The sequence below is a fragment of the Typopeltis vanoorti genome, chromosome 20 (assembly GCF_054136105.1).
Source record: "Typopeltis vanoorti isolate ZY-2024b chromosome 20, IOZ_Tvanoo_1.0, whole genome shotgun sequence".
NCBI lineage: Eukaryota > Metazoa > Arthropoda > Arachnida > Uropygi > Thelyphonidae > Typopeltis > Typopeltis vanoorti.
This window is the reverse complement of record NC_143568.1, coordinates 44,631,681-44,651,098: the sequence shown is the minus strand read 5'-3', so window position 1 is coordinate 44,651,098 and position 19,418 is coordinate 44,631,681. Positions and strand designations below refer to the sequence as shown.

Genomic DNA, 19,418 nt, shown 5'->3' with positions numbered 1-19,418 from the left:
TTTACTTTTGAAGGACAATCTCTCTGCTACCATTAACAATACTCCCTCTCCTCTCCATCTTTCTATCCTTTTGGAAAATTCTATATTCTACCATTTCAAGCCCTGACAGTATATCATCCTCAGTCTACCAAGTTTCACTTCACTAATGTCAATTATCATCTTTGGGCATACTGACTCAATACTACAAACTCTGCCCCTTTATTTATGATACTCCGTACATTAGTAAACAAGTATAACAATTTTCCACTCTTTGAGGCCATTCCATCAACACAAATCACTCTTTTCTTTTTCTCTCTCTGCTAAAGTGTATTTCTCTCTTCATTCTGACCATCCGTTTCCCTGATCTTGGTTGACTTTCATTCATTCATATTCTTATCCTCACTGTTTTGCATTGTATTATGCTGCCCTGCTATAATCACTTCCTCACTTTTGTATCCATCCTCTTTCTATCTTTCCACAACCTGCTTTTCAACTTCTCTCTCAGACTTTTAGCAGTATTAATTTCATATGATCCTGTGTATTCTTAGTAAACAACAATCACTCCAAACCCATTCAAATGCATTCCATAACCTTTGAAACATTTTTAACTTCCCTTCAAAATCATTCCATACATTAACAAATTGAACACACACTGCTCGACAATTCAGCTATCTTTTTATTCAGTATCATTTGCTCCCATCAGTTTACTACTGTCATATCTGGACCATAAACTAATCACTTTCCCATGACACTATTATCCTTCACCTCCCACAACAACTTTAAATTAATTTCTACTAATCATACTCCAACTACTACTAATCATAAGTTGTAAACAAAACTAACTACAAAATAAGAGACTAAAGATGGTGATAAGATGAAATTTAAGTTATGTAATCATATTTATATAATTCAAATTTTTTTTTGTGTATACTGCTGAACCATTTCCTAATCAAATTCGCATACACAGACCTTATGTTCACTAAAGGAGTGAATTTTTACATTCACTACTTTTTTTGTGAACTAAATATTTCATTATGAAAATGACAGTCATTCTGAAAAAATGTTTGTAAATAAGTCATTTTATTAACAAACATTTTTTCAGAATGATTTTTTGAATATTGGCATTATGAAAATGACAAAGCTGGTAACGTTCGAAAAGAAAAAAAAATTACTGTGTAAATTACAGTATTTTTTAATTTATGTCTTTTACAAATAATGTTTATGCAGGAAGGTAGAATAAATATACTGTTTGTACATAATTTGTATCTTCAATATTTTAAAATCTGGCTATGATGTAAAACTAGGAAACTAATATATGACAACACTGGAAATGTAAGAGACAGCATTCAGGAAATCTGTTTTCCACTTAAAAAAAAAAATTAAATACAAAAATAAAAGATTATAATAAGCTTATAGCCACATAAGAATGGGTGATAAGATCCAGTTTTCAGCTATTCCATAAGAAGCAGTGCAAAACACAACTTTTGTGTGGCTTCCTGCGATGCCGGTACCCACTTCGAAAGAATTACTTACATTGCAAATTTAGCCACAAAAGCAAAACTATGGACATAATATTAGCATGCTGACGAAATAAGGCTCATAGCATGAATTTATATTACTACCACTACTCAGTGTATAAATAAGGTACTGAAGACAAAAATGGTATTGATTTTGTGATCTAGGGCGTGTCTCCCCATACACTTTTCACGAGTAAATGACAAAAACCATTTATGTAACTTCAAAACGCCATAAATATAAAAAGTCAGTTTCTATTATTTTAATAAAACTGAACTTCTGAAAGTCACTGTTATAAAAACATCACTATAGTTCAAATTAAGTGATATTTAGTCGTAAATATCACTCGTGATAAAAAGGCAGCAAATGAAAATAGATAAAATATCAGAATTCCTAAACCGTTATGCTGTCCCACGTGGCGAATGCCAAACCATAACCTTGACCTAGCGATGCCGGCCACACCTGTTGCACAATCGAGGAGTGATCTTAGCAGCATAAATCGAGAACTATGAGAAACGATAACTGCAATCATTAAATAATCAGTTATCCTAATCGAATATCACTTACCTATATTTACAATTTTTATCCCTTCATCTTCTTCCAAAAATTTTAAAGCAACGGAGACGTTTTCCAGCTTCTGAGAACGAAACGTGGGACGCTTGTTGTGCCGAGGTAGCCGTTTACCCGATAGTACTTCAATTAAAGCTACTAAACGTAACCCGTCGGACAAATCGGTCTCTAGGTTTGCAATGGTTTTATTGACGGTTTTGAGATGTTCATTGGCCCATCGGGTAAATGTGTTCTGTTGAATTCGTTTCCACACAGCATCTTCCGCAAGTTCACGCTCCATTTCGTCCTCGCGCCCTTCCTCACCGTTTGCGAGCCTACCCTGGGTAGGCTTGTCTTCGGCCGTTTGCATGATGATGCTCTTTTGTCACAGTGACCTCACTAACCGCAGAACCTGTTCTCTCTGTCGATGCTCTTTGGCCGACACGCGCTGTAAAGCAAAATATGCACATTACTTAATTAACGCAAATTGCATGTCAATATACAGCAAAAATCTGAATAAAAAATATTAAAGAATATTATGAATAATACAAGAATTAGCATTCTGATTGATATGTCAAATTATACTACTGTTCTCACACATCTCTTTGAAGGGGTTTATGTGTTTCATTCTTCAATAACACTTTACTTCAGTATAAGACTTCTGGATATAGCATCCAATCAGACTTCTGGTTGCATTTACAAATTATTATTAATACACTTCATACAAAAAAAAAAAAAAAAAAAATATTATAACGAGCACATTATGACGAGTGTATTAGATAAATGGACTGAAAGTCTGAAACTGACCAATACATTTAACTCTGAGTGTTCCGAAACGTTTGCGCTGCAGACTTTCACTCCCTCCCTTATTCCCGTTGAATAAGGGAAGGAGTGAAGGAATAGAGTCATACCACACTTAACATTGCCCTACCACATATGTACCGAGCCGAATAAAATCACTGATGGGCAGGATACAGCTCATCAGATGCTTTTAGCAGGCCAAAACTAAAACAGAACAAATATACATCGATCGGATATCTCCCTATATTGCAAGTATTGAAGACAATTAAAACATGTTCTTTATTTTTATATTGAAGCTTACGTAAATAAAATTGTTAGTATAAAAACAGCAAACATGTTCCGAAAGAACATATCTACATGTTTGTATTTCCAAAATTTAAAATAAAAAAATTAAAAAAAATATTATAAACAAATTTCGAAACTTGATAAAAGGCCAAAAGTTTTACAAATTATGGAGGATTTTGTCCGGATAATTTTATTCTTTCATAAATAGCTTTTTTCTTTTTTCTTTTTTTTTTTAAATACCAAATGAAACCTTTTAAGATGTTCTTTACTGTTCACTAGCTCAAATATAGGAAATTAATAACTTTCTGAACATCAAAAGTCTACAAGTTATTCTTCTGGGTTTCTACCTCGGAGATCATATTTTAATATTGCAATACCAAGACAATTTACACAGAAGATCACGTGGATCCCATATATGAAATACAGAATCCATGTAATTTTCCTCATGTTAATATTCAGAACTCGAAAGAAATTTCAATAATGTAAACATTAGTTTGAATATTTAATCAGACTGGCATCCAATTTTGAAAAATTGTTCATTGTAATGCGAATTGCTAATTCGTATTATAATACCAATGTATTATAATAATGTATTATAATTTCAATATATAATATTGCAAAGGAAACCAAAACATAAACATCTAATTACATGGTTAAAGATTACTGACAAGCAGGGACAGGGAAGTAATTGTTCCCCTTCATAAGGCATTAAATAAGAGCTTCCGTAGCTCAGTCGGTATAGACGAAGCCCTTTGGTCGGAAAGACCTGGATTCGATTCTCGTCTATGACGTGAGGAACCTTTATCTGGTCTCTTTCAACTCAAAGTGAGTTAGCCGGTCTCATACGGAGGTAGAGGGTTTTCCTTCCGGAAACTTGGGTTTTTCGTCCCTCAGAAAAGGCTAACCAGCCTCGTGAACACACACGGATCTACAAACAAAATACATATTAAGTTCCTCGTTGGAGGAGGGCACAACCTCAACAGGTCCTTATGGGGGAAACTCACACGATAAACAAACAAGCCATTAAATAAGGCCACATCTGGACTACTGCGCACAGATCTGATCGCCTGGATTCCTTGAGAGGATTCAATGGCAAGTGACAAAGATTGTGACAGGTCTGTGGGCTCCAAAAACTAGCTGCTACGTGCAACAGGAGATATGATAGACGCATATAAGTGATTAAAGGGGTTGTATAGGATTGATACTGATGACTTTTTTCGGTCCAGTATAGGAAAGGAGAGAACGAGGGTACAAGTCTGGAAATTGTGTAGCAGTGTCGTTAACTCTGATGTTAGGACTAGATTTTTGCTTGGAGTGTGGTGAAACCTCACAGCCAGAGGTGACTGTGAGTGCTTCGTCTGTGAATGAGTTTAAAGAGAGGTGTGATATGCAGGGTAGGCTGGTGGTGTGCGCAAAGTGTGCAATATACACAGGCGCTGCAGAAGAAAAGGCGCCTAAAAGATGTCAAAAAACATGAGATAAGAGTTTAAATGAACAACGAATGGTACATATAATTATGAATGTACGTCGTCTTCCGTTCGGGTTCCCTTCAGATCTTCCCGGAAAGAAACAAATAAATTCTGAAATTGTATACTGGACCCGATTATATCACTGTAATTTTTTTTATTAAAATTTACGAAAATATACCCAAAATAGTTCTTTATTTTTTGATGTATCATAAATCAACTTATGATTAATTGTTGAGTTCCGTGTAAAAAAATTTGTATAAGCAGGACTAATCCCATTATACCGCTTTACAGTATAATGTTACTAATCCGTAACATTATACTGTAAAGCGGTTTTAATTTATTTTCCATTTACTGTTCGTTTTACTCACACTTTATTCAAAAAAAACTTTTTTGGAAAGGCGCCGAACATTAATCGCACACACAAGAAAAAGACTAGGCGCAGGCGCTGGTGATACATATTGCGTGATAATGGCTAGTATATCAATGTATGGTCTCCGCGATGAGTCTTGAATCCTTATAATATTTTCTGCGATATATGTTTATAGATGGATTATAATGCATTATACAATGCCTTTTCTAATTATTCAAGAAACTTCAAAAAGTATTGACATTCAACGGTGAAAGTCATTCCAAAACAAAACAGGCCAACATAATACAACTCAAAAAATAAAAATAAATAAATAAAAATCTTTATGAAAAACATTAATAAAATTTTGGTCATTTGAATAAGAAAAAAAAAAAAAATCCAAAACTATTAATATCAAACTTTTTAAAAACTAGTGAAATCGAAGCTACTTCCGGTTCGAACTGAAAATATTTTGGGACACTAGTGCATAGTACGACAGTTCAAACTGCAGAGGGTGGGGGGGGGGGGTATCAAACTTAGAGAAAGTGACATTAGAACAAGTTTCCAAGATTCGCTGACGGCATGGCTTGAAATTCTGATAGTGCAGGTTGTTCATATTAAAGAAGAAAGAGTTAAACCCCATAATGTGGCTATATTTCCATTATAGCTACGTGGTCGTGGAAATCATTAAGTAAATACACAATATATGGATATGATAATATTGGAATAATAGATATCGAAGGAAAAAAAATTATCGTTCCATTTAAGACTACCTTCATTTGAAAACGGAAGCGCAGTAGTAATGTATCATTACACAACTGTAATATCCTTATACATACACAACTGTAAATGCCCACAATGTTGCAAAAAGAAGAGATTCTTCTTTCTGCAACAAGCTTGCAGAAAACCTTATACATCCTGCCAAAACTCAGTGTGCTGTAACCAGATAAGTTGCATATCATTACTGTGGGCATCAAAAACACTTGCAGAGATGCAATCTATCAATATATCAAGAACAGTATTGAAAAGTAGCAGGAGATATTAGCGATTTCCACTGACGTCTCATCTCCTGGTCCACGCGGCTAAAAGACACCTCGGGAGAGAACAACATCGAAGTATCAGTGAAACCGATATCCAAGGTATTGTTTATCGCTTGAGAACAGAAGGAATAAATCAGTAACATCATTTTCCCAGAGGAAAAGCATGAATGGTAGGGTTGTCGACATGATTTACAAAGCCGTACCAACAGATTATTTGGGATTACTGCCAAAGCACCTAAGGCTATGTCTGCGTGTGTTCTTCTGGCCAGTTTTCCCAGGAAGAAAAAACCCAGTTTCTGAGAAAGAAAAAAAATCCCTCCCCTTCAGGTATGAGACTGGCGAACTCGCATTCAATTGAAAAAACCCTCAACTAAAGATCTTCGCGTCCTGGATGGGCCTCGAACAAAGATGTTTTCCTTTTCAACCAAAAAGAGTATCGTCTATATCAGATGAGGTATCAAGAAAAGGATCTGTAAAATTTTAGGGTAATTCTTGAGCGATTGAGACAAAAGTTTATATCCTGACTGGAGAGAAAGAGATACCAACATTTCACAATTCGGTTGTTGTGGAACTGCACGATTGTGCGCACATCGTGGTCTAGCTATGTAGTATACTTCTCGCACACAATCAGAGCTCGTAAACAGAGTTCTGCTGTTTGTTACTGAGTTGATCCTGTTTAACTGTGCATTTTTACTGAAATACTTCACTTAAGGTTTTTTTGCAACACTGGAGCTTATCTTGTTGTTCTCTTTCCCTTCTATGTGAATCCCAGCCATGAAAAGCTGAAAATATGAAATAGTAATACTGGACCAAGGATTTGATAAACTAGGTTCGCTCAAAGAGCAAACCCGGACCTCTTCAAGCCTCCAATAAGCAGGAGGGATGACTCACTCCAGATAATTAAATTCATCTCCCACTTCATTCACAAACATCCACTGTTCAAATCCTGTTAAGTTGGAATGGGGAGACTATCCACTCGAGAAAGCAGGCCAGTAAAAAGAGCTAGAATTCCTGCCAGAGTCAAAACATATACCTCCCGGCTTCCAAGCCTCCGATAATCATCTGCTATCTAAGAATACCAATGTTAAGTTTTGGAACAAGTACTAAACGAATATCGGAGAAGAGTCCATTTTTTTCCCCTCCCCTATAAGAACTGCTATTTGGAGGATGAACGTTAAGTTAAAGTTTTCATTCACACTTTTTGCACGTACAACACCCTGAGGTAGATAAGCTGCGAACGAACTTTTGTTGGAGGAATCGCATATTCTGATTTGTGCACGTATATTTAACTTTATTCACTGACGAAGCGGCGTTTACTCAAGACAGAGTGATAACACTCGTAATAAATATTTATGGGGGTGAAAACATGCAATAGTCGAATTTCAAATGCCTGTTTTTGGTGAAATGTATTGTATGGCCTTGTTCAGAACCAGTTAATCGAACCGTATGTGTTCGTTTTACTGGTGGGAAAAATTCTTCATTCCTTCCCCTTCCTTCTCCTAAAAGAATATGCTGGGACTTTTGGAGGATGTTCCTGAATTATGGAAATAACTGAGTAGGTATTTTCTATCGTGATGGAGCTCCACTGCATTTCCTTCCCTTCTCCTGATGGTTTCGGATTATCTGAAATGTCAATATTCCAAACATTGGACTGAATAAGAACGACCTCATCCTTGGACGTAAAGCACTTACATCCAGAGTCACGTGAAAACTACTGGGATGCACTACATGGCAGAATTTTGGAGGATGCAAACTACATTCGAAATGACTAATCAACGACATAGAGAGAGAGAGAGCAACTGAAGCATCATTACGATGTGCGAAAATGTGTGTTCAAGTAGAGAGCGCATTAAGAGTGCCTTTAAGAGATATGTTGATAACGTCTTAGAATACAGTTTTCATACTTAAAGATATAAGATTATGTTGAAACATTTTGCAACTTTTAATTCTGAAATAAATATTTAGCATGGTGTGATAGTTCGGTTTATTTACAACTGCTATATCTCTATACGGGTTAGAAATCGAATCCGTGTTGATTAAAAAAATAATAATAAATAAATAAATAAAAAACACTCAAACTGACTGCTGAAGTCTGGCAGATTCTTCCTTGGATACAAGTCTTCAAAACTGTTATATACAGCAGCTGTGTTTATGAGGTCACGTCATCTGCGCAACTTGCAATTAAATAATAAGCTATTCATTCAAAAGCATCGTTATTTTTGTTCGATAATCATATGGACAGCATGAAATATTTAGAAAACGATTTATGTAAGTCTCCCTCAGCAAAAAAAGTTCAGTTGTGTCTGGTATATTTCTGAAAATGCCAAATTCGTTAGATTTAATTTAGTCAGTGGTAAGCATAGTCTACGGATTTTATTGAAATACAGTTAAAAGGTGTGCAATCATCAGTTTTCGTTTGGTGAGGGACAAAATTTGTCAAAACAATTCGAAACTGAGGAAAAGAAAAGTGTAAAGAAAGTGACAACACGTTAAACCCCCCATACTAATGTGCTATAGAGTTAGCATGCTATGGGAAGAATTCGCAAAATAAATACGCCATTTTTTTTACATTATTCCTGTAATTCAATAATGAATGATGTCATCAACGCACAAGAAAGCTATTCTAAGATCGCTTCTATATTATTTGTTCTCCTGGAACACGTTTTGAGAGACAAAAAATCGGAACAATCCCAGACTGTAATTGGTAACCCTTTCTGCAACCAAACATTGAAGGCGGGGGGGGGGGGCGCTTGTCTTATTGACTGGATTAATGAACAGCAATTTCATTATAATCTCAGACCCATATGATCCCTGTAAATATTGCAGTAGTTACCGGACTAATGGGAACTGCGATTAGTTTGGGAAAAAAATGCTGTTTCAGTTTGGTATTACTGGGAACGATTTCTTAATCTCTTAGCAGAACTAAGTGAATAAAATGGCGCAACTAATCCCTTTAATTATTCATTTAAGAATTTCACGTAATCGCCATTCCTAAAACACTTAAGGCAAGTATTATAAAATAGAGAAATACAGCAATATATATATATATAAAAACCGAAATTTGAAACGTTTTTTGTCTTACCAGCCCTTTCCGAGGGCCCCTGGCCCCCGAAAAAAGAAAAAGGAAAAAAACACTAGAAATTTTCCAAAAATCTTTTCCAAATTAATAAAATTATTATTTTTTTAAATTTATGTTGTGACATCTCTTCTATTTCTATACTACTTATGAATTAGCTACCATTGCAGATGCTCAGTCATAGGTCGTATGCGATGAGTAGTGTGTCGTCAAGTCGTCTACTCAACTCGCCCCCCCCCAAAAAAAAAAAATTTGAATTAAACCCTGAGTGCGCTACTGATCCCACCCACGTCGCAGTAACATCTGATAACCCTGGGGAGAAAAAAAAAAAGTCCTTTTTGTAGTCGGATAATGTCGGAACCCTGCCCTGTTTCTGCACACAAGCAAGTTGAGGTGGAGAGAGGAAAGGTATGTTATGGCCAATCATCAACTGACACTTAAATTTTCCATCATATCTAATTGTGGCAAAGCACAAACTTTATCATCGGCATTTATTCAATGGGTGCTTCCTCCGTTTTTATTATACGTTAAAATATTGATGTAAGCACATTTATAAAGATGTCTCTAAATAGACTATTTGCTTTATACATACGAACATTATAATTTGTAGCTGTTGTAAGGACTGTAAGTTAGATGAGGGAAAGCTAAAAAGTCTATAAAGCAGGGTGGGTTCCTTTAGAATATTGGGCAAGTACTGGGGAGACGAAGGAATTTATCAAAAGGGATTTATTTTTCCCCATGTAAAAATCATTCTCAATGCGATAAATATGAGAGCATCAACAAAAACATTCACTGCATCTTTTGGGATTAAGTCTAAAAAGAGGAGGCTTTGTCTTTAAATAAACGTCCCTTGCTACATAAAATGATAAATGGAATCCTCAATTTCATTTCGTCGAGAATATTAATACCTTAACAGTGGTGGCGGCATAAAGAACCCACGTGATCTTTTGCTATGCTCAAAAAGCGCTTAGCCGAGGATAAACGTTCCCAGAAAATTTGAAGATGCTCTTCAAATTTTGTGAGAACGTCCACAAAAGGAATTCCAATGCTGCTATATTTTTATTTCCTATTAGTTGTCGCATTCCAAGAAAGAAAATAAATCTAGGTAACTAATAAGGGAATAACAGGAAGAGTATTGACTTCCGTATTCAAATAGCTGTTGTTTCTGTAATTTTAACTTTCCCAAACTCTAAAAACTAATATAATACAGCACCAACAAGGAAGTCGAATATTACTAAACTCAATTTTGAAATCAAATGGTTTAGGATTAAATACTTGTCACTGTATGCAATTCAAGGTGCGCCTTCAGCGACGTGTTCATAAAGCTCCCTTTGTTGAGAATTCACATAGCGGGGAAATAAATGTACCCACTTGGCGAAGGCATCTAACTGAGATTGGTAGGACATTTATTTCATGTATAATTTTACAGTTACTTGGCGCTTCGTTGTATGATTACAATGAATAGTATTTATAAATAAAGTAAATAAAAGTGCTTATAAGGGTAGTCTAAATATTTTTCTAAATATAAATTTAAGAAGCTCTCTATTGAATCAGCTAATATTAAAAAAAAAAAAAAAATCCAACTGTCTTCCTCCACTGTCCATACCAGTGGAACCGATTATTTGGTTAGCCACTGGGAGTTCTTGAAAAGGAAATTGAGCATGGAAACACACTTAACGAAAAAAAGAAAAAAAAATCTCCCTCTAGTTTCCTATTTTTGTCCTTATGTAAATTTATGTTACATCTTTTATACGTTTGTTTGCATTTAACTGGTGTGTCTGTTTATATTCTAGTTCCTGTTATAAACTAGTCAAGAGAATTAAAAAAATCTGAATGCACAATAAAACTAAATCTTGTGACACCGAAAACGAATTCGGTTAAGAATAAAATTAGGTTTAAAATTAAAAAGAAATGCAAAAATTAATATTCGTTTTTAGATGAGTTGGGGCAGCATGAAGGGTTGAACTAAGTTTTAAGGAACTTCAGTTACGCACGTTGCAATTTTCTAAAAGACATTTTTCAAACAAATTGAACAGTTGCAAATCTCAAACTGTTTTTTGTAAATGTCAGTCCATAACGACATTATTACTACAATGATCTTTACTGCTTACGGTGATATAAAAAGAGTTCAGCCAGAAAGCGATTAAACTGGTTTCCCCTTCCCTCAGTCACTTAAAGTTACACATGATGTAATAGGCACAATGTTTGCGATGCAGGTTATACTTTGTGTAATAGGACTGCAAGTACATTCAATATTGTCACACTCCAAACGGTTAATCACATTTCTTTAGCTAGAAGGTGTGACAGACACCCTTACATGTCTCTAAACCAGAGCAGTTTCGTAGAAAATCAGAGACAAAGTAACTTGAGTTTCAAAATCATTAAGAATTTTAGAAAAGAAATAACGAATATAAATAAAAGTATTTCTTAACGCCTTTTATTCCCCAAAGGAAGTTGGCAAAATTCTTTTAGGCAGACGTCAGCCTCCAATCTTACTCAAACTTGATGGCCACCGATGACTTAAGCCTTCAGGGATAAGAATATAATATAATATAATATAATATATATATATATATATATATGTGTGTGTGTGTGTGTGTGTGTGTGTGTGTGTCATAATTTTTATGTCATAAGTAAAAACAGAAATAAGTGTGTCGAGAGATTTAAGACATATACATACTCTACTTGTAAAGTGATGTTTGTGTGTGTGTGTGGGGGGGGGTAGTGATAAGCTCTGACATAATGAAGGACAGACGCAGTAAATCCAAAATGCTGGGGAAAATACAATATCATTAACCCAATTCATTATTTCTGATTAAAGAATCTCATTGAATATGAGAAATCATTTGAGAAATTTAGAATTAGCATAAAAATGATTCGAGGAAGCAGAGCTTATATAAGATTAACGTCAAAATTCAAACAGAATTCTCAAGATAAACATATCCCTGATATCACACAACCATTCCGAATAAAAAATACAGTATACTAATTAACAATGAAAGGTATCGAGCACATAAAACAATTTTTCCCAATAAAAAGTATTCTACCTAATTAAACTACAAGAAATTACAGTTACGTTAATGTACTTCTAAATAACTTGCATAGGAGACTTCCTTTATAATTTTTTTTAATTAGCCTAATCAAATACATTCCAGAAGCTAATTCCAGTGAGTGACTACTCTTTCACGAAACTATTTTCTGAAGTCGAACCTACACCAACCATTTTAGTTTTAAATCATGTTTCCTTGAAAAATATCCTTATAGTTGAATGTCTTCGTTTCATTAATTTTATAGAATTCAATCGCATCCTTTTATTAAGAGTAGGACCTGTTTAACAAGACACTCTTAAAGCTCCTGCGATTCGCTTAAAATTTTAGTGCCGTCTTAACAGAACTACCAAGCTGGCTTAAATCCCATTAATTTACCCACAGTTTATTATGATGTTAAATTCAGGAGTATAGTTTCCTAATTTCATTAACTTCATTAAAAAGTTACTCTCATTAACTTGCTTAATCTCCTTTTACGATTGCGGGCGATCGTTTTTGTAGGCAACTGGAACGTCCACTAAAACCAACGAAGCTCTCATCTCTTAGTTTGCTTGATATAGCACGAGTGATATATTCCGTCTACTTCTAGTGCCTTAATATTATAATTAGCTTCATTATAATCATCGATTGCCTAAAAGTTAAATGTAAAAAAATAATAATAGAAATCATTTAAATCGTTAGCCATCTCTCTCTCTCTCTTGGTTTGTCACTCAGATTTTCTGGGCAATTCTCTAAAAGATCAATGGATTAGTACGTTTATTTTCTTTTAAGTTAAATATGCAAATAATTCCTTATTTCCTTCCTTGGCCCTCAGAGCTAAATTTGCCTCTTCGTAAATCTGTTTAGGCAATTTTTATTAGTAGTTAACACTACTACAAAAACACTTCCATAATTATCATAGCTCAAAGAAACTTTCTCTTCTCCTTTCTCTTTCATAATCTGGTAGATCAATTCGATTCTTATCAAGTTTGAATCTTTCTAGAGTGGTATAAAGCTATCGGCAGCTGAGAGCATAAATATTAATGAAACAATCAGAGAAATTAACTTCAGTTATCTTTGTCCAATTTGGTTCCCTTAAATCTTCTTTCCGACCCTCTGTTTCCCTTGGAAAAATTCAATCTCTTACCTTTACATGTTTATTTATTAAAAATATAATAAACAATATAATACTGTAACTGAACTTCATTGTGCAGTGATCGGTTTCCTTAGTAACACATTATTCTCCTCACTTCTTGATGTGATCTCGTTTTTTTTTTTTTTCCTTCTCTCCCTGCTTAATATCGGTAAATTTCTCAGATCAATCTAGGAAGTTCAACTTTTGTTTTAATTATATATCAACTCCCGTTCCTCATTATCAGCTTGTGCAGCTTAATATTCCCACAATTTATCCCCAGAGCCAACAGTCTGTATAACATTTTTTTTAAAAAAACACATCCTTCAAACCATTGGATGATTCGGAGGTTCCTTATCTTTCTGATATTCGAGTAGCAAATCTATGCACAGCAATGTAGGAGTGGCCTCACTAAGGTCTTTATACTATGGAGAAAACCAGTTCCCTTTCTCTGCCAATGCTAATTTTTACTACTGCAGCAATCCTCCGCATAGTTTTCACAACCTGACCGTGAACTTCAGAGTCACATTGCAACTACAAAACCAAGGTCCCTCTGCTTCGTCCAGTACGGCGATACCAAATATAGTCCTTCCTGAGTTTGAGAACGCAAATTTTTACATTTAGCTTTTGTCGAAATGATATCATTCGTCTACACCACCACCAGAACTTTATCACTCCGCATCATTTGCAAAAAAATCAACCTTTAAATCATTTAAATGGTGATATTCTTTACAGTGATATCATTTAAGTGATTTAAAAGGTGATAAATATATAATTTTCGATAATTGAAGATAGTATACGTAACGTTTTCCCTTTACCTCTGGCAGAGTTAAAGCTGGTTTTACACATCTGCCATGAATGTTTGTAGTGCTCTCTCCAGTTTATCTCAATTGGATGATATTTTACGGCCGAACAACTAAGGCTACTTGATTACAGCGTAATATGTCTATTACACTGCATTTTTTTTCTGGCCGATTTGCCTGTCTAGCGGAGTGAAAAACCCGAGTTTCTGGAAGAGTAAAAAAAACTCTTACACCCCCGTACGAAACTGGCTAACCTACCTTCGCCTGAAAGGTACCAATTCCGCAAAGTCGGCCAGAATAATACGCAATTAACAGATATAACACACTGGCCTCAATAGCCCTGGATGCTTCGGCAATAATTCAAAGCAATTCACCTCTACTTCTATGAGTGGCTTCTGCAGATGGCAGAAGTAGAAATTTTTCCTGCAAAAACGTTGGGTTAAAAAATTATTAATGATACATTATTAACTTCATCGAAAAAAAAATATATATATATAGTACGGTCTGTTGATATATTACTATCGAATCAACAGGATTCTCTGATGCATGGATGCTCAAGCTCTCGTTATATCCTGTTTATTGTTTCATAGCTGCCAGTTAAAGGGTGGTGCAGCCTAAGTACCTGACTTATTATCACTCACCTGTAAAAAAGGTCATTTTACAAGTTGCAATGATTAAACACCTTATCGGAATATCAGTACCACCGGGGATGCAAGTGAAAAACTGTGCGCTCGGCACAATATCGGCTGAAGCAGAAAAGTTAAAACTAAAACAATGGCCCAAGTACGATTTTTTTCTGTTGTAAGGTAGTATACACAAGCACTACGTTTGTACTCAGCAGTCTAGATGCGAAAGAATATCATCTCAGTTTATAGTTATATAAATACTCGGAGAGAACAGACCTAAAAAACAACCTTTCTAAAAAAAAAAGTGGCCTTCTTTAGAATCCCTCATGGGAGGGTAAAAATGTTTCCAAAAGTTTGATCGTCACTAGTCTAGACTATGAATTCTCGGAATGGAAGTAGATAAGCGCTAATCAATCGGATCTTACCTTTAGTTGGGTGGGTTATTGACGTAAGACCGAGTACAGGTTACCACGATTCTAAGCCTATAGTCCATTAGTACCGTGGATAACCAAAACCAGCAATTTTATTCCAGATACTAAACATGAAACTTTTTCAAGCCTGCAATAAATAGGATGGTAGTCTCAAACCGGCAGCAAATTTCATCTCCCAACTGAAAACATACACAAACATCGACGACCACACTGCGGGATTCCAACTCTCAGCCTGTTGAAGAGTGGATACACTATTCACTCAGCCAGGGCGACAATGGTAAGGCAATTTTTCTTTTTGTTTATCGAGAGAGAGAGAAATCATAGCATAGAGCAAGGTTGCAGTCTTCGAATTCAGAAAAATCAGAGCAAAGCCATGCATATATTTTTAAGCAAATGTGAGAGTTACTGTGAACTACATACAGATTTTTAAGAAAATGTGAAAACTGGATGAGAACTGGAATATGAAGATCTTATTTCCTATGTCTGTGCCAGCAAAGTTTCCATTGAAATATTGACAATTTACTGTTGGCATCGTTTGGAATTACCAAAAGGCGACTACGGCTTGTGGGTCGAGTATATTATCGGTTATTTACGTATATTTTCCCATTGGCTTTTCTGTTTTGTTGGAGGAAAATTCCTGTCATTTCTCTATAATATAAAGCTAAACCATCTTCAGTGAAAAGTTGTTATAAAGTTCCTCGCGCCGTTGATGGGAAGAGGCGTAATTACCATATCGCGAAATCTCTCGATGTGGTGAAGAGAGTCTTAGGCGTACGCTGAGAAGATTGAAGAGCTAAAACTATTCTAAACGTTTCAAAGCCACACGAAATTTTTGTTGGCATGATAATATGTTATTCAAACGATGATCTTTTTAACTAAAAGGCATGGTACATTGTTTTTCCGATTGCACTTAATGTCCCTTAGATAAGTGCTACATCTTATTCATGTATTGTATGTTTTGGGCTTGCATAGGAAGTACTACGAGAACTGACATTTTTCACATGTGAGAGAAAGCTGGATTTATTTATTACTAATTCCTGCTACTTTGTATGAAGCAAATGCACACTATAAAAACAAACCATAATAAATAATATATCAGAATAAATCCATAACTTCATACTAGCACCTTCCTACCGATTCTAAGTAATAAACTCAATGTTCTTACGAGGCGGCTCGCTTTGAACATCCCTAACTTACAGAATATCCATTAAAAGAACGACATGAAAATAGCATGTACCAAGATCAAAGATCATGAGGTGTAAATAATAATAGCCATTCATATTTCGGAAGGATACATCAAGCATTATGTGATTTTAAAAAAAAAAAAGCTTATTTAAAATAAGAACGTTAAAAAAAAAAAATAAAAACCGTAAACTTAGGTAATGACAAATATTTAATTAGCCACAAAATTTTCACTTTGCAACAAAATACATCTAGATTTCTTTACGTCGATGGAGTTTTCTTTAAGAAATATCTTGTTCAAATAATGAGCACACTATTTTATGACAAATTATCTTCTCGGTTACCACTGTAAACGGAATTTCTTTTGTTAGAAGTCATCGGTATTTGAACTAGTAAAACAGGATGGATTATCGCATTTTTTGCTGTTAGTCGCTCTTGTTAACAAAAGGTATCGGATATTCGTGCAGGATGCGTCATGCGAAGTATAGATTAATATCTTAACAATTCCTGGTATTTATCTGGATACGAAACTTAATTACTAAATATATGCCGATGCGAGTTATAAAGCAATACTGCGTGTTGGCATTTATATATATATATATATATATATATATATATATATATATAAATAATCACTCCCTTGCACATTTCCATTTCAGTGTTTTTTTTTTTTTTTTTTTTTTTAATTCCTCTTCCAATAACGTAGAAACATGCTAGGGTGCCGGTTTCTTTTAAACCAAGATTCAAATACCCCGAAATGACTATGCTCAAGTCAAAGTTGCTCATTATTCTCGGTATGAAGGTCTTATGTAATAAATATCACGCGATAAATTATTCTCTCAGTTTACGCATTACGTATGTTATTATTATGTGACACCTCCAGGGAGTCCAAAGACTCGTCGAGGGAGAGTGTGCCAACAGCACTGAATGATTGATCCCTTCAAACTACTAACAGCGCTCAAACTTGCTTAACTTTTTACGTGAGTTACTAGTAGCAAGGCTCTACCAATCGACCAACGTGTACGCTACAGTTGCATCTCATTAAAATCTACTTTGCGTTTACAAAAAAACATTAAGTCGAGTGTTAAAATATTTAATTGCTATATTTTCTAACTAGTCAAATCAATCAATCAATCAATAAATAAATAAAACTTTAGTATTGGAAATATAACGCCTGAATTTTGTAAGAAATAACTTTCATTTGGATATTCTGATCTGCATACAGAGTGAACCTTATTACGATTTGTTTTTTTTAAGGCTCCGCAGAATTCTTGCAGTGAAATATTTCTGGATTAGAGACTAAATTGAATAGCTACGAACAAATAGATTTAATCGGGTCCCATGGATAACTCAGGATTATGCATCATTGGCTCAATGCGCAACAATAGTGCGCACAACACTTCGGGACCTCCATTTAGTTTCATTAATGAAGTATCAGAGGATTTCTTTTCTTAAACCAGTAACCATCTTAGGAAACGGGAAAAAAAAAAATACACACACACACACACACACACAGCGGGGGTTTTTTTTCCCTCCCAGAAACTAGCGTGTTTCATCCCACATACAAGAAATCGGCCATGAGAACACGCGCAATTTACAAACAAAAATACTATTGGTGATGGGCAGTAGATAGCGTTTTGTTGATACCAGTTATGTGTAACTGGAGGATTAAGTAGTGGAAACAGCGAGATGTGTATAGTAGAGTGCCCTCCCGCGTTGGAGATGTCACATAATAATAATTTAGGAAAACAATGTGTTTAAGGGCATGTTCTAGATCAAATGATTTGAACAAAGGAATGTGATCTAAAATTATTACTGAAACCTTCAAACGAGTAAACAATCAATAGACGAAGGTATTTACTCTTGGTGGACTATCTCACTAATTACAACAGAATTAATACGCGCCTTTTAATGTAAGAATTCTGCATAAGATTTTTGGAATGAATTAAAATATTGTAAAGCAACTGGAATAACGATATTGCACCCTTCGACTGTAAAAGACCCGAGTTCGATTCTTTGTTCTGACGAACAGGAAAATCTTTATATGGACTTATTCAAATGAAGTTAGCCGCTCTCAAAGTATGAATTTATTATTTTCGGGATGAAATTCGGGTTTTTCCATTCTGAAAATCGGCCAGTATACACACACAATTTACAGACGAAAAAGTATTGGTGAGCAGTAGATGTCGTTGTGTATGGCTGGGGGATTAAGTAGCAGATGCAATGAGTTGTATGGAGTGGCCTCCCCCGATGAATCCTTGGAGGTGCCACATAATAATGGGAGAGGCAGAACTTCTTTGAAAGTTGTAGTTAAGATATTTCAATTAAGATCTGAAATATCTTAATTACATCCCAATGTCAGGCTCTGCGACAAGTCCGTTGGGATCGCCGGTGTAAGGTCGCATCATGTAAAAGGTTGATCCCAAATAGATGGGATAAGACACAAGAGGAAGAAGAAGCCTTTCATTTATATCTGATCTGCTGTTGTTTAGCTTCCAACAACAAAACAAGGGTAAAGGAAACATTTTAATAGCTGTTGAATTTTTATTGGACCGATCAAGTTTTTAATTCGATCAAATTTTTACGACAGATTTCTTGTCTATCCTTTTTTGAATGAATCACTTTATTCGTTTGTTTTCTCAACTCGCCTTCCACGAAGATGCTTTAGACTCCATGAAGGTTGTAATAAGAATAGTAATAATAATATAACAACATAGCTTTATATAGGACTATAATTCGTCCTCCATCTAGTGACCAACAATAACGAAAGTGTATGTTACCTCATGGGAGGGTAAAAATTAATAAATATTATAAAGGTATTCGAATAAAAATACATATTTAGAACTTTTTCGTGGCGATTCAGGCATTACCTTCAAAATAATTTCCCATAAAATGTGCTCGGTTATATAATGAATTGTATAATTATAAGAACTGCAATATTCGCTCCATGGTTGAGTGTTTTGTACATGTTATTTTGGTAACAAGATCCTGTTACAGAAGAATAACTGCAACCAGTTTAAGCAAAATTTCTTGCACATTCACTGCCGATATGAAACTACTTTCTTTGAAAGTAACAGTTACCGAGCAGTGATCAGAAGTCGCCATAGAAGACCATATCAAAAGTTACAGCAACACTGTATCGTCGTTGGTAGAGTAAC

General features: G+C 35.0%; 1 protein-coding gene across 2 annotated transcripts in view; it reads right to left on the bottom strand.

The window, feature by feature from the left end:
* Positions 1 to 19,418, bottom strand: part of LOC150095403 (filamin-A-like) — a 640,838-nt gene that overhangs the window by 540,217 nt on the left and 81,203 nt on the right. For both annotated transcript variants that reach the window (XM_090410722.1, XM_090410723.1), the window contains exon 2: positions 2,062 to 2,491. In XM_090410722.1, the coding sequence (XP_090266848.1) occupies positions 2,062 to 2,413 (352 nt within the window). In that variant the 5' untranslated portion in view covers positions 2,414 to 2,491. The remainder of the gene's footprint in view (positions 1 to 2,061; positions 2,492 to 19,418) is intronic.